Source organism: Larimichthys crocea, chromosome III, assembly GCF_000972845.2.
Source record: "Larimichthys crocea isolate SSNF chromosome III, L_crocea_2.0, whole genome shotgun sequence".
In the NCBI taxonomy this organism is placed as follows: Eukaryota; Metazoa; Chordata; class Actinopteri; family Sciaenidae; genus Larimichthys; species Larimichthys crocea.
Genome location: NC_040013.1, coordinates 41,200,620 through 41,216,132, shown reverse-complemented (window position 1 = coordinate 41,216,132; position 15,513 = coordinate 41,200,620). Strand labels below are relative to the sequence as shown.

At 37.8% G+C, this 15,513-nt stretch overlaps 1 protein-coding gene across 1 annotated transcript in view; it reads right to left on the bottom strand.

Annotated features, from left to right (window-relative positions):
• Positions 1 to 5,670: 5,670 nt before the first annotated feature.
• Positions 5,671 to 15,513, bottom strand: part of prdm6 (PR domain containing 6) — an 81,207-nt gene continuing 71,364 nt past the window's right edge. Inside the window, exon 10 of the mRNA XM_019276127.2 lies at positions 5,671 to 9,799. Within this exon, the coding sequence (XP_019131672.1) occupies positions 9,685 to 9,799 (115 nt within the window). The 3' untranslated portion in view covers positions 5,671 to 9,684. The remainder of the gene's footprint in view (positions 9,800 to 15,513) is intronic.

Here is a 15,513-nt window from a genome sequence, read left to right as displayed (position 1 = left end):
TTGACATCTGGGCCCTCAGTGCTGACGGTGAACAGATGTTCCCAACTCATCTATCTACTGAGAGGAGGAGGAGAGGAAGATAACAAAATAAGAGAGACACAAAATAAGAAATGTGATGTTGAGGTTTCTAATGAAATCCTCCTCTAATATCTTATCATCCACGTGTGTTTTTACGTGAATTCCAGCTTGTAAAACTTGTTTTGAGCGATAACTGAATGCTTCCTGCACAGTTCACACACTTTTAATGCTCACGTGAGGACAGAACAGAGAGCATCCATCACTTCAAGACAAACACATTTTGAGGAAAAAGATTTAAATCACATCAAAGTGAAATCGGCGAAACAGTGTCACCTCAAGGTCCATTTAGCAGATGTGACTAGCTTTTGGTCATATCACACAATCTTCCTCAGCAGATGGAGCTTCCTCAGTTGTCGAAGAGCTGTGAAAATGAAAACCATGCAGGTATTCATGTATTTACACAACCACGCACACATACAGTCTGTGTGTGTGTGAGTCTTAGTGTGTGTGAGTGTGTCGACAAAAAAGTACAACAAAAACAAACAGAAACAATCACATGATGAATAAAATGACCAGTTTCGTTTCGGTTCGCTAAGTTGTTACCTCTGGTGCTGGTTGGCACAGTCAGTGCTGTCTTCTGTAAATGGCAATGATAGAGGTGACCTCTGACCTCCAATGTCCACCGAGCCAATGAGTGGACTGTCTCACTAGCAGCTTTTTTCCCCCTCTATTGTATTTATGTCCTGGGTCTAGCATTTCTAAAGCCTAAAATTCACTGTATACATGTATAAGGCAATGGCAATGAATTCATAATTCATTTGTTACTTGTTACTTTTCTTTTCTTTACAAACGTACAACACAGGAGAAGGAATGCGAATTCCTTTAGCTCATATTAACTGTTCAATACAGATACACATTTCTTATTATTTTATTGATTTATTAAAACTATTTAAAATAATATTATTATCACTTTTAATACTTTAATACATTTTCCTAATTTTGCTTTTACTACTAACATTTTTAATGCAAAGGAGTACAGTATTAGAGTATATAGTTAGTGTGATATTAGTACTTTCACTTTAGTAAAGTACACAAACGATCTGTCATAACATCTCTCGTTAAAGAAATGCAGCAAATTATTTCAACAAAACAAACAAATACTTCCAGAAATGTGTCTGTTAAAGAACTTGGAGACGCTCCACATTTAAAACACTGGTGGAGCGCTCAGCTCCTGGTGTGACAATATTGCCATTTATTAATTAAACCTGAAGTAGACCTGGAAAAACATGCTGGCCACACCCTATGATTTAAAATGTACTGACAGGGGAAGATAAAGAAGTTCAACTTAATGTGAACGTCCTCTGACGCTCTATTCAGTCTGATCCCTAGAATACCGAATTGTTTTCTTCATTAAAGAACCTCAAATTAAATAGAAGAGAGGCTGATCATTGTGGTCAAAGCCTTCCAAATTCTGAACTTCAATGCATGTAACAGAGTATGTAAATTAATTGCCTGATCTTTCCCTCTGACCTGATCTCTGATCAGATGATCTAATCTGATGGTCTCATAGAAAACATGACTCTTGTGTCAGGCCATCCAAGTTGACATCATTATTTGAGTTTCCATTTATTACACAATTGTTTTATTGACGAGCGCATTTCATTGAGAGAGAGTAAAACTTTTTGGAATATCAAAAAAAATGAAATGTTCCTGCTCTGTTCTGTTTCTGTTCACCTCAGAAATTCATCAGAGTTCAGGGGAGAAAAAACAAACTTCAGCATGAACACAGTGGAGCTGTGAACTGAAGCTGTCCGACCCGTCGTCGGTGCTGCAGGTTAAATAAAGTTCAGTTCAAATATGTACTGCCTTCTTACTGTGGATACAGTACACACGTGACGCCATGGGATCGATGCAATTTCCCACAATTATTCTGTGAAACTCATCAGGCAAGTTTCACATGGACATCCACACACCACAGATCCACACATCTTTCACACAATGGTGATATTAATGAACTGGAAACTATCAAGTCCTCCACGCAAAACTTAACAAGCAGCAAAAATACATTTAAAACATACAGTAACACTTTATTTGGATCGTATGCCTACAGATAGTTTATGATTTGTAACATTTCAGCTGTTTGCTTGTCTGTAGATGCTTAAAAAGATGTCTATATGTGACAGTTGATAAACATACCTTAACCAAGATGTTTTTAAACCTAAATCAAACCTGAAATATCAGAAAAAGGCTGTTGAATCTCACCTATTAAGCTGATGAAATGTATTTCTGTATGTAAAGTGTTACTGACATTTTATTTTTGTTTCTTGTAAAACCAAATTATATACTTGTATACCGAATTTTAAGAGGCTGATAAAATCATTTGTACCCAATGGCTCCTACAAAAAGGAAGAAGCGGAAGAAGTTCTCAGGTTCTTTACTAAAGTAAAAGTACCAATAGAACATTATAAAAATAAAAGTCCTGCATTTAAACTCCTAAGAGAAGTACTATCTACTATATTTCCCAAAACACTATCAAAGACAAACGTATTCATTGCCCTTGTGTCTGATATATTGAATCACATTATTATTTCTGTGTAAGCAGCATTTTACTGTTGTAGCTGGTTTGAGGTGGAGCTAGACAAATGTGAGGGGTCATGAGATGATTAATGGGAGAGGAACCCTAACCCTCTCTAATCTTTCATTTTTTTGTGAAATACTGGAGGTAAACCTCTTTGGGCCTCAAACAGTTTAGAGGGGAAATGTCTCGTTGGTGGAACTGCTGACAACTCATAGATGTGAGTAAATGTACTTAGTTACTTCCCATCGCTTCAGAGAGGACACACACACACACACACACACACATCTAAGAACATATATACACACTCACTCATGCCATATTTTGACTTGAGGCCGGGTTAACAGCAGACAGATTTTCTCACAGTGAAACTTTCCCACTTTTCTCCTCCAACATGTTTCCAATTAAAACTAAAAAAAAAAAAACTCCACAACTTCATGTCTAATTGGTTTTGAAAGTGTGACCTCTCGTCTGCTTAATATTTTCCCCCCACAGGAAATTCCACCAAAAGCAAACCATTACACCCATTAAAGACACACACACACACACACACACACACACACACAGTGATAAAGCCAGGAAACTTTACTGATACCTGACTAAGGCTGTTATTGTTGATGACTTATTTTTTTAGCTGTCACAGCTGATAAAAATGCCCAAACCTCCCAGCAGTCAGTTAAAAAATTATCCACTTCATTTTTATTTCGAGAGCATTTCTACTTTCCCTCCATTCTATTTCAGCAAAAATATTCTATTTTTTATTTTTATCTGATAACTGAAGTTTGAAGTTACTTCTTAGATACAGGTTTTATTTACTTAAAAAAATGTCTCTGTTCATTTAAAGATGATTTCCCATTTCATTACAACAATATATAAAGCTCCTACAATAATATGCTTTGGTAATAATGGATCACGTGACTTTTTGTGATGAACTAGAAAAGATTTGTCACCCAACTCTGTAGTTTTAGCCTCTTTCGGCTCATTGTTTTGGTTTTCTGACCCACACCTATTTGGTTCACTCTCACTGTGCCCAGTACCAAACAGCAGACAACACAGTCAAGGCCCTTTCTATCCATAGATGCTGCTTTGACTTTGACTTGGCACTTCAGCACATTGCGGCATCTCATTGCAACAGAGCAACCTGCTTGAAGGTGAGTCTTTCACTGATACAATTCTCTTGAGTTGATGACGTTTAAAAGCAGTAACCTCTTTAGGACTGTTTGCAGGCTGTTGTTGCTGTTCATATTATTTATCATGAAACTGATGAAGCGCTGCTTTGTTGGGCAATAGCAGCTGATATCACCACAACCTTCATGGAGATGCGTCAGGCAAGTTTTGACTTGAAGTAACTTTTCCTCTGAATTTTGTTAGTCTATGTTTACAGAAACATTCTGTGGTTCCGTTATTTGTAATCTGATTACTTTCAAGTCAAATGTCAGTCATGTTATCTCAAACTATTATGAACAATTATTATTTTTTCAGCCCGGTTTCCAAGTGACCAATTATTCTAATTATGCTATTAATTATTACTAATACATCTGGCTTGTTCTGTTTTTCTTTGTTATATAATGTGGACATGTCTTTCACATTGTGAATGTTTTATATTATTTAGGTTATGAATCAGCCATTCCTGAGGTTTTTCTCCCTCTCTTTGTGCACATTACTTTGATGTCTTTTTTTTTTTTTTTGTATTTCAACTTGTTCAAATAAATAAAACTCAAACTCAAAACAGTTAAAAACTTTTTTTTCCCCTCCCCAGCCTCGTTTCTCAGTCAGCAGTTTCTCTCAGTTTGTTTTTCTTCTTTCTCACTAACTGCTTCTAATTAAAACTACCACTTCCATAATCTCATTACGTGTAATCAAATCTGGACTTATTCAGACATTTAACCAAAAAAAGGAAGAGAGAAAAAAAAAAGAAAAGCAAGAGAAGAAAAAGACATGAAACTTTTGCTTGTGTGATCATTTGTTTGGCCTCAGGGTTTGGATCCGGTTCCCACGGTGAAAAAACAGCTGTGATTGATGTTTGAAAGCTCTGACTGTGTTTGTTTTGGTGAATTTCTCAAATCCTCACAGGAATAATTTCTGAAATCAGACTGGAAAGTGGAAAGTCCAGTTGGTATATATGCAGACTGACTGAGCTGAGGTCAAGGCAGCGCTGTGTGTGTGTGTGTGTGTGTGTGTGTGTGTGTGTGTGTGTGTGTGTGTGTGTGACAAATTATTAGCAGTAAGTAGAGGCAGCTGTTGATCAGTCACTAAACCTCACTAAACAACCTGTGTGGCAATTTATGTAATTGTTTGAGCTCCAAACACATTGAAGTGAGTCAGGTGATCTATGAGCAGGAAGAAGCCACACCCCTTTTAAAATGCTCCAAACACAGCTGGGCAAGAGTTGAGCAAGTGCAGACACCTCATTTCAAGTTTAAAAAAAAATAACAACAACAGAATATTACCTGCTTTAACCTTTAATTTTTCTTCTGCACCTCGCTGCTTTTCAATCTCAGCTGGTAAAAATCACTGAAGCTGTTTTAAAAGCGGTTTGTTAGTTAAACATTAGAGGACGAAGCCAATGCAGAAGTGCCAAAAACTGTTTTTTGAGCGGCCACTTGAGACAAGCTGCAGAAGTGAGCCCGTATTAAAACGTCCAACTTCACAGCAGAAATAAACATGTTTACATCCTGGTTCAGATGATGTTTAGAAGTCTGATTTTTTTATTTTTTAACTCACCCGTTCAGATGATATTAAGGCTTAAAGTTGCACATAATGGCCACTTTGATTGACAGGATGTGCTGTTATTTCAAACACCCAGACGTCATTTGATGACTGCTGTAAAGACCGATGAGTCACATCTTTACCGATATTTAGATTAGCTGGGAGGCGGAAGAAGCAGTACAGTCAAACATGGCGGCGTCCAGTGCTGCATTTTTTGGGCTTCAAAATGGTGCTCCAGAAACTCACTCAGGCGCTGTCCATTCTTTACGGCTGTCATTGGTTTTAACATCCTCTGTAAAGTTGCATGGATAAACACTGTAGAACAATAAAATCACAAAGAGCATCACTGATAAGAATCAAAACTGGACTTCAGCTTTATTTCCTATGGAACAACGTCTTTTTGGTTTTTGATCTCATTTTGACATTCATTTAAAAAACGGGGCAAAGGAGTCAGAGAAATCATGCAAACAAGATCGAGTCAAAATGGATTCAGAGTCTGTCTGTTTGGCATGACAGTTTTTTTTTTTTTCATATAACAGAGAAAATGATTATCATCATCAGAAGGGCTGAGCAAGATTCAATTTCTGTCCAGAAAGTCTTTTTATATTTTCAACCAACTGTGGGAAAATAAATGCTGTATATCAGTTATTTATTTATTTATTTATTTATTTTCTAATATTTAATTTGTGGTCTGACACCAAATATTTTTTTTCATTTTTAAAGAAGAGCCAACAGTAAATTTATTTATTTCCACAGTACCTCTTAATGGGAGAGAACAGTAAAAACAAACTACTGCAAGCTCTACTTTAGTCAGGGAGTTCCTACATTTCCCAGAATTACTCTGGTCTCTGGAGAATGGGCTGATGCTGTGTCTTTGTCACCTTGTGAAATCAGAAAGGGGGACTTAAAACAGGGTATTCATAAAAACTGAAAAGTTTGATTTTGAAACATTTTCTACTGTCAAACTCTCCCGTAGCTTGTATAAATATACAAATATGTCACCAGGTTGTCTATGTTCAGTAATTTAGGTTGGTTTTATTTTAAATAAATAGCAGCTGAAGACTTTTTGTCACATGTTTCAAGTCCATCCTCTCACGTGAACAGAAAGTGAATTTGCTCAGAGCTCTGGTTCATATTCACATTTGTGTTTTTGTCCACTGATCCATCATATAAAAACCCCATGGTTTGTATTTTTCTATATACAGCATTGGATCATTCAGCATTCTGAATAAAGGGATGTCACACTCTGGCTCAAAACTGTTTTACTTTTAGTAACACAAACAAGTCTGTAAGAGTTTGATGAGCTGTTGGTTCAGTTCCAACATGTCTGTTCTCCAGTTCCGCCACCACCACACAAACATCAGGATTTTGTTATCACATTACAGAACTGATCTAACCATCATGTTAATAAAGTACAACACTCGATGATCTATGACTATCATTAAACTCCATCTGTGAAAATGTGAAACAGATGTTTTTTAGTTTTCAGGCTTAATTTATGTGATTGAAATTTGAGACTTAACACAAATTATGACACCAGACAGATTATTTTATAAAATATGAAAGGCCAAGATGGTGGTTACTTCAAATTTCATTCACCAAACTTCAAAACTTGCTAGATAGTTCCAATTGTTAAAAGTCATTGCCAGAGTTGCATGTGAGGCGTTACAACATAACTTACAGGACCAGTTTGAAGGATTTAGTGGCATCTAGTTGCTGATTGCAACCCCTCACCTCACCCTGTCCTTTCTAGTTCTACAGATTATATTCCAGAATATTCCATATTTTATAAATACAGCCCCCTAAATCTTACACACTGGACAAAATTTACACAAAACAGTCAAATAGTCCGACAAACATGAAAACTGTGGTGCAGACTTACTGAAGGACAGCATGTCCTGAAGTTAACATACAGACACTGATGTTGATTGGCGGGCAGACAAGGTACCCAAACATTGCAGTGACTGGTATGCACAAGTCAGCACAAATTCGGGGTAAGAGCTGCAGCCAAATCTGAGCAAAGCCACATATGAATATGAAATTTGGTGCTCGTTTCATTTAGCTCACATTTGGTGTGCATGCCAGAAGACAGCCGAGTTTGTTGACACTCTAGCTTGTTCAGAATGGCCCTTTTAAAGTGGCATATTAAGTACAGGTTATGATTACAGTAGGTGGAGATGTGAGCAGGTTTGTAGTCACAACAATTAAATAGCTAAGATTCTTGATCTGAACTCTCTGACAATGACCAAAAGTGTTCAGGAACTCTTACAGACGCCTGTGTGACAAAAGTAAAGGTGTTTTTGTGCGGTGAAACATCCCTTTGAATTTGGTTTGGACTGTAGCTTTACATCCACTAGGTTCACACTGTTAATCTTTGGGAAATTACAGTATTCAGATTACTATTATTATTATCATTATTATTAAAGCTTTTTAAACTCTCAGGCACAAAAACCTATTTGGTGTTTATGAAATAACTGTGCTTTTACCCTTACTCATTTTAATACAAAGTGTATCAGAATGACACAGGACTATTTACACATCTGAGATTGCTTGTGAATGGATTCAAACTTGCATTACGTAGCAAATATAGTTCATGAGACGACACTTTATGAGAGAGATGAGAAAGCATTTTTAAACCAGAAACATTTGCCCTTTTGGATTTGAAGATGTTTGTGCCTCTGATGATCAGATGTCATCTTTATATTAATCTGAAATGAAAGTAACTGAAAAGATGGAATACAATGGAAGAAATGTTCACCCTGAAAATGTTTTAAATGCCAAGATGAGAAAAAACAAGGACTGATCCCAAATACATTTTTAAACACACGCTGTGTCAGCTTTATATTTAACACATCTCTTTATGTGGGATTATTTCTATAAGAAATCACATCCATTATCTCATCTGTATTTCCTTTCTTTCTCTGCCTTTTCATCTGCCAACATCAGAGCTACAAAAATTAAATTATTAACATTTTAACAAACAAAACAAAAGTGCCCGAAGCATGATATGAGCAAGAAGGTAAATATAATTTGTTTCTTTTGTCCTTTCTTTTTGTTTTTTTGTTTTTGTTTCTTTACAATACATACTCCTCGTCATTTTATTTTGTTCATTTTGTGATGTAAAACTCAAGCGTCATCCTCAGACGTTCGTGTTGTTGCTTGTTGTGCATTTTCAGTCTGTTTACTTTGGTCGCGCCCTCCTTTGGCATCGCTGCTGCAAAAAGAAAAAAAAAAAAAAAGAAACCGAGAAGTAAAGCTACAGACAGAACATCAGTCTGAATTTTTTGGTATTTCATTGTTTTTGTCCCGGTTTCAAGAAAGAGTTTTCTTTGGAGGGAAACCTGACGGGATTTCCCAAAAGTCTCCAATAAATATCCTTGTCCAAAAAAATGTAAGTTTATTAGTCCGGCCCTCCTTCATTTGAAAGTTCCTCTCTGCTGGAAAAAAAAAAAGGATCTTTGGTTTGGTTGAATCAGGATTCTCTCCAGCAGGATGAATGTGGCTGTTGTGTCTCTTAGTCAGTCAGTTAGGTCAAAGCTGTAAACCGTCGGACTACGTCCACACTACACATGGCTAAATCTGAAAACGCTCTTCAAGAAAAACGTCAATTTTCAGATTTATTGTAAAGATCTCTGTCCACACTGAAACTCCAGGACAACAGCTTCTCTGTCGGTCAGCAAACAACAAAACTATTAATTACAGCTAATGTGTGTTCAGCAGTGGGATTATAATGTGCTCCAATACAGACCATCCTATGATTCTGTCAGACAACCAAACAAGTATAAAACAGTGATTGGATTCTGGCTCATAAATGCTACATGTTTACCCGCTATTGAGGCGACTAAATCAGTATTTCCTGATGATCAATATATGCAGCTTAATGATAAAACCTGCACCCTGAGATGGGCAATATTGACATTTGAAATGAGCAATCACAGAGTGAGTTAGAGGTGACAGAAAGTTGTCTTCTTAATTTTTACTGCCGTGCACCTCATGACAATCACCTAACAGGCTTTTGTCAAAGTTTTCCAATGGCTCAGTTTTCATCTTTCACACTAAAAGGTGACATAAAGCAATTTTTAAAGCCTGTCATGCTTAGTGAAGTTAATATCTCCAACTGACTATATGTCGTGTACTTATTAAGTATATCTGTAATTACTTCAGGCATATTATAGCGGATGGGGAATTAAAATCCCTGAATCAACACACAAAACCTGTAAAGCCATGTTTTCTTCCTGTTGTCTTCTTCTTGCTGTTGTCATGAGGAAAAAAAAGGCGTCTTAGTGTGGATGACGGGCCAAAATCGAGGGAAAAAGATGCGTTTTCAGATTTTGCTGCCTTAATGTGGATGTAGCGTCAGTCAGTATTTTTCAGTTTGTGGGTTAATCCACCTCGATGGACTCGCTGCTCTCGTTCACTGGTTTACACTCGTTGGGAAGTCGCTGATGGCGGCTGAGCTGAGTGGCCTGTGTGAAACTGCGGTCGCAACGCTCACACCTGTCACACACACACACACACACACACACACAAACACGTACAGAAAGAGAAACACACATAAAAAAAGATGGTTAATAGACAGTGAGTAGAGTTTGCATGTAGAGAAGATCAGAAAAACACAACAACACTGTTGAAGAAAAAAAAGAACAAGACTTTAAACAGCACAGACACAACCTACAGATCTGTCAACACACAAACACATACACACACCTCCCTGTTAACTCTAATATCCAGTGACAGTATAAAGTGTGTGTGAGGCCCAGCGGAGCAGCAAGCTGTAATTGTTGCCCTGATCTTCACAACCTGACCGACAAATTAGACACACACACATGCACACACAAGGTCCACCTGTCAATAATCTATCTAGTAGGCGGGGAGGGTATTCCCATCTCACACACACTTTAACACACACACACACAGACATGTCCAGGCCCGATAAAGCAGCGTCACTGTCACTTTCAATAGAAAGGGAGAAGAGAGGGAGCTTTTAGTCTGAGCTGGAGGGGGTTAGGGGGCAGTTAAATGTACATTAATGTGTGTGTGTGTGTGTGCTGGATCAAGGCCATGTGTGTGTGTGCAGGAGGGGGGCTCTTCAAAGAGAAAGCTGTGTTGAGGTATTGGACTTAGCAGCCCTGAAACAAGACTAACATGCTGTTAGATAGATAGGAGCAGGGGGAGGGAGGGGAGTGTAAGATAAGGAAGGAGAAAGACATTTTTTTTTTTTTGTATTGAAGCTCAGCCCAGTGTGGACTGAACAATGGAAATTGGAAGGTCTTTAACTTGAGTTTTTGCTCTTTAAATCTCAAACCCATTGTAAACCAACAATCAGAATGTTTCCAATTTAGTAACCTGGTTAATGGTGACTTTCTGTAGTAAACAAATGTGATTTCTTTTATATATAATGATTTGGATGATAATTTTGTCCAGACATCATCTCCCACATATGTGCAACCTTATATTCAAGATATTTAAGTCTAAGAACAGAACTGAAACTGCCAATGTTCATCACAATGAAGGAATATCACACCAAATGCAACAATGCATGTGATATTCACACGTGCATGTGATATACACACGTGCAGTACTTTAGTGTTTGTTTTGTTGTCGTACAGTAAATGTTCAAATAAAACAAGTTACTTCAAAATCCATTTAAACATGCACCCAATACTACAATAGCTATAGCAATCATTTAACTGTGAAATTAGATATTCTGAATTTGGTAAATATTTTATAGAGAATATATTTTCAGACTTTCTCTGATGTCCTCTGGCTGCTTAACTTCAACTCTCTTGGATTTGAGTTTTCTAATGGACAAATAGCTTTAGCCTAACTACTTCCTAAAGTAGCATCTAAGACCAAAAGGCACTGAGGTGATTTGGGGACTTTCCTGATGGTAAGATTGCTAAGTAGCGAACCACTAAATGGCCAAAGCCAGCAAGACAACTACCTTGTTAGTCAACTTCATTCCCAGTCAAACTCGCAACAATGCTGGTTTCAGAGATTGTGTTTGGTTGCAGGTTTGTCCATGTTCACTGGAAGATGCTAGATGCTGACACTAGTTTCTAGCACTACATGCAATGCACACACTCAGTTTTTTTGTTTTCTGTTAGCTACTGCAAACTGCAATCAATATCCATGACAAGTCCCTCCCCATCTTCCTGTTTGTACAGGAAACTAATAAATATGTGGAAGCAAATAGCACTCCGTTTTGTCCATTTCATGGGAACTTTAAATAAATGTGTCAGGCATCATGCAGTATTGTAAACAGCAGTATTTATTCTGAGAAGACTTGTAGCAGATTGATCTTTCATTTGAGTCCTTCTCATTTTGTACATTTTCTTACAGCACAAGAAAAACAAAACAGACCTCTGACTGAACTAAACTGCCCCCAAGGTGGTCCCTCCTGTTCAAATTTGTCTGTAAGTCTACAAAACCACAACATCTGCCAACATCAAAGCTCCTCTGAAGCTTCTCTGTCACAGAGACTTAGCCACCAGGACAGACATGAAGACGGTTGTCCTGCAGAACAAAGAGCAGCAAGGTGGCTGCACTCCGCTGGCAATCGACCGGCCAGCGTCTGTTACCGACTGCCTCCTTCTTTTCTCAGCAGGGAAAAATAACATTGAGCACTTTGTCCTGAGAAAATGACAGAGGTAGCTTTAATCACTTTCTCTCAAGGATCAGTGAAGTTTCAGCTTCACTCTTATCTTAATCTTTCCTTTAAAAAGCAACGGAATGGGAAGTAAACAAGTTCAGCTTGTGTTCAGTCACAGATTGGTAGGACTGATGGGATCAGGAAGAGGCAGAGACACATATCAAGAAGTCTCCATTAACAGTTGCTGAAATTTACTGTTGGTGCATTCTGGCAGAAATTCAGATAAAACTTTGATCACATCTCTAACTATTCAATTCTAACCAGAATCTGATGCTTGTAAGTGTTTGTGATGAACGTGCAACTTAATTATTCTATAATTTTTTTTTTGATAGTGATGAACCCACAGTCATACACAGCTTTTACACCAAAACCCACTGGGCGTGTGTCTCTGTCACATCACGGCCGAGTGTTTTTGTCCATTTTCTATGTGACTTCAAACCCCACCAGGAGCCTTTCAGAGTGCTTAGCTTGCCAGACTTTGTCAACTTGCTCAGATTTGATAATTTTTCCCTGGTCCATGTGCTTCTAAATATGTAAATATGCTATGTAGTTAAACTCTTTTTTGGGCTGACGTTTGCACAGACTTTTTATTGCACAGGGTTTTATTCTGACAGGATTCTCGAGTACTTCAGTCATACAGACTAGCAGATGTGGAATAAAACTAAACAGAGCATAGAAAAGCAAAAAAAGAAAATGCTTACAACTTAACTCTGACCTAAAAGAACTGGAAGAAAATCTAGCAGGCATCACATAAACATTTCTCTTTTGCTCTCTTCAGTCCTCAGGAAAACATTTACAGTTGCGATGTTGCTGTTGCTTTACTTTGAGAGACTGAATAGAATACAATAGAAAAACAGAAGAGCAGAGAAAACAGCAGCAGTTTGACAAGCTCCACAGTCCAGCGAGTATCAGTGCTGAAAAGCTGCCGACCACACAGAATCCCTGCCTCCGTCTCCTCAGCGGGAAAATAAAGTTGAGCGTTTTCCTCCTGACAAAGTGACAGTGGCAGCTTTAATCTATTCGCTGCATCGTCCAAAAGGAGATAACTCCCAGAGGCCATCGATCTGCTAAAGATTTCTGACGCCCGTCCATGATTGTCTTTGTCCCGCTCTGCCTCCACCGAGACTCTGAAGTGCTGATGAAAAGGTTCGGGGTTTCCTCCGATTGCTTATTAAGAACGCTGATTTGCTTTAACCGGATTTCTCGCCGGAGCTTGTTGTTTCACTTTTTACAACGTGATCTCTTGTTCCTGCACGCTCTTCCACTCTCTCATTTTCTCACTTGTTCTTCTCGCCCTTTCACTCTCCGTCAATGACAAGTTCGGATTTCTCTGATTGCTTATTAAGAACATTAATTTGTTTCCCCCCAGCTTTCCCCTGATAGGTGTCCTCTAGATTTCCCACAACTCAAATCCCTTATTTTGCTTTATTCATTCTCTATTATATCTCTTACTCTTTTGCCCTTTCCCTTCTGTCCCCTCCTGTCCTTTCTCTAAATGCTGACCTCTGTGTCCATTGGGGGAATCTTTATTGTCCTCCACCACTGATGGGATGACAGCATGACAACAGCAGCTTCCAGAAACCCCTAATTGCAGTGTGGCTTGCCCTCTAATTATTTCAGTCTTCACCGAGTAAAAAATGGAAATGAGCAGTCTCAGTGTGCAGAGATTCATTACCAGGCTAACTGCTGTGATCGAGCTGCTTCTGTATTTACACTGAACAACATGTGTGCATTTTCACTGATTCCCTCATCCATAGTGATTTACAAAGAGCAAAATACAAGAACAAGCAGATCTTTTTCTCGATGGATAACATCATAGGAAGTCATTGGTAAGGAGAAAAAGGTCAGAGGTCACAGCAGCCATCACAGAAGATGTAACAAAATAGTCACACGTCCACAGAGGGATCATAAATAATGGAAAAGAGCTATAACAACACATACCCCAAAGCTCACCATCTCTTTTGAGTTGTAGAACCAAAACGCTGAGAAGAAACATGGAACTAAAATAAAATGCAAAAGAATTCAAAACTGTATTTACATTTCCCAAAAGACTCACAACACTTGCATTAAACAATTTAAAATTTTTCTCCATGTAACAAAATAAAAAAAATCAATCCCTTTTCTGGTGAGATTACGCTCAGAGACACATATCAAGAAGTCTCCATTAACTGTTGTTAAAATTTACTGTTGGTGCATTCTGGCAGAAATTCAGACAAAACTTTTATCACATCTATAACTAAATTCACCAGAATCTGATGCTTGTAAGTGCTTGTGATGAACGGATGGACAGATGTGCAAATCTTAACACCTTTTGAATAGTATAAGAGATTTCAGTTTAGCTACATGACTTTAGTTGCTTCTGTGTAAACAGTTATAGTGATGACAGTTTTAGAGGACTAGTTTGACATTTGTAAACATATGCTTATTTGTTCTTTGCAGTGTAGCATCACAGCTGAGCAGACGAGTCTTCACAGTAAGTTGCTAGTATGTGAAATACATTGCTGGAAAGTTAATTAACAATGACTTATCATTTTTCCTTTTCAATATAACTAGGGATGCACCGAAATGAAAAGTTTCGGCTGAAACCGAAACCGAATAAAAATGAAATGGTTGGCCGAATACCGAAACCGAATAAGAAATGCGGTTGTTAAATTTTTCACAATTTTTTTACTATTGCATAAATAGCCTAGAATAAATTTGTAGACATGTTTTTTCAAAGAAAGTAAATATTCTTCAAATATTCTAATAGAATTCCAGTTAGTACAATTATTATTTCATTTATACTGTTAGAAAGCCCATGTTGTTTTCATCACTGTTCATTTGTTCTTGAAAGAAATACTATTTAGTTTTATTATATTTCCGGTGAATTTCCATTTTTCCCACGTTCATGAACGCATCAAAGTCATTCCGACGGTCAATGAACGCACCTCGCATGTGTGAGACGCTGTAATATAGCGAGAAGTATACAGCTTCGCTAAAGAGCAGTGTATGATGTATTTCTTGCCTGTGTTTTTCCTATACCCTGCATCGTGGATTTATTGTGTGTGAATGAGAAAAGAATCAGCAACCGTGGCCAGATCACCGCGCACGTTGTTTTATTGCGTCAATTGCGTCACGCCACTATTCGGCCACTTCACCTAAAGCCGAAATGCACTTTTGGGCCATTTTCGGCCGAAAATTTTCGGTGGCCGAATTTTCGGTGCATCCCTAAATATAACCCTTATATAACTCCCTGATAACTGTAATGTCACCCATGCTTGTTTGCAACATTAGGAAGGTAGCTTTTTAGATAGCACAGTCAGTAATGTAGCAGAAGTATAAGTGTTCAGTTTCAGTTTCTTACTTTTTCTAATTTTCATTGAACAGAAACCCTTTATTTTATTAACAAAGCTTTTATTGTGAAACGTTTGCAGGATTGTGTTGTGGAAATTTTTGTAAAATCCATGGCTCCCTACCTCTATGGGAGTAGCTAGTGAAATTCAGTATTATCAGTCCAGTCTTTGGGTTAAAATCAAACCAGTATGAAAAATGTTATATTAGCCAAGCCTAGTCAGAGCTG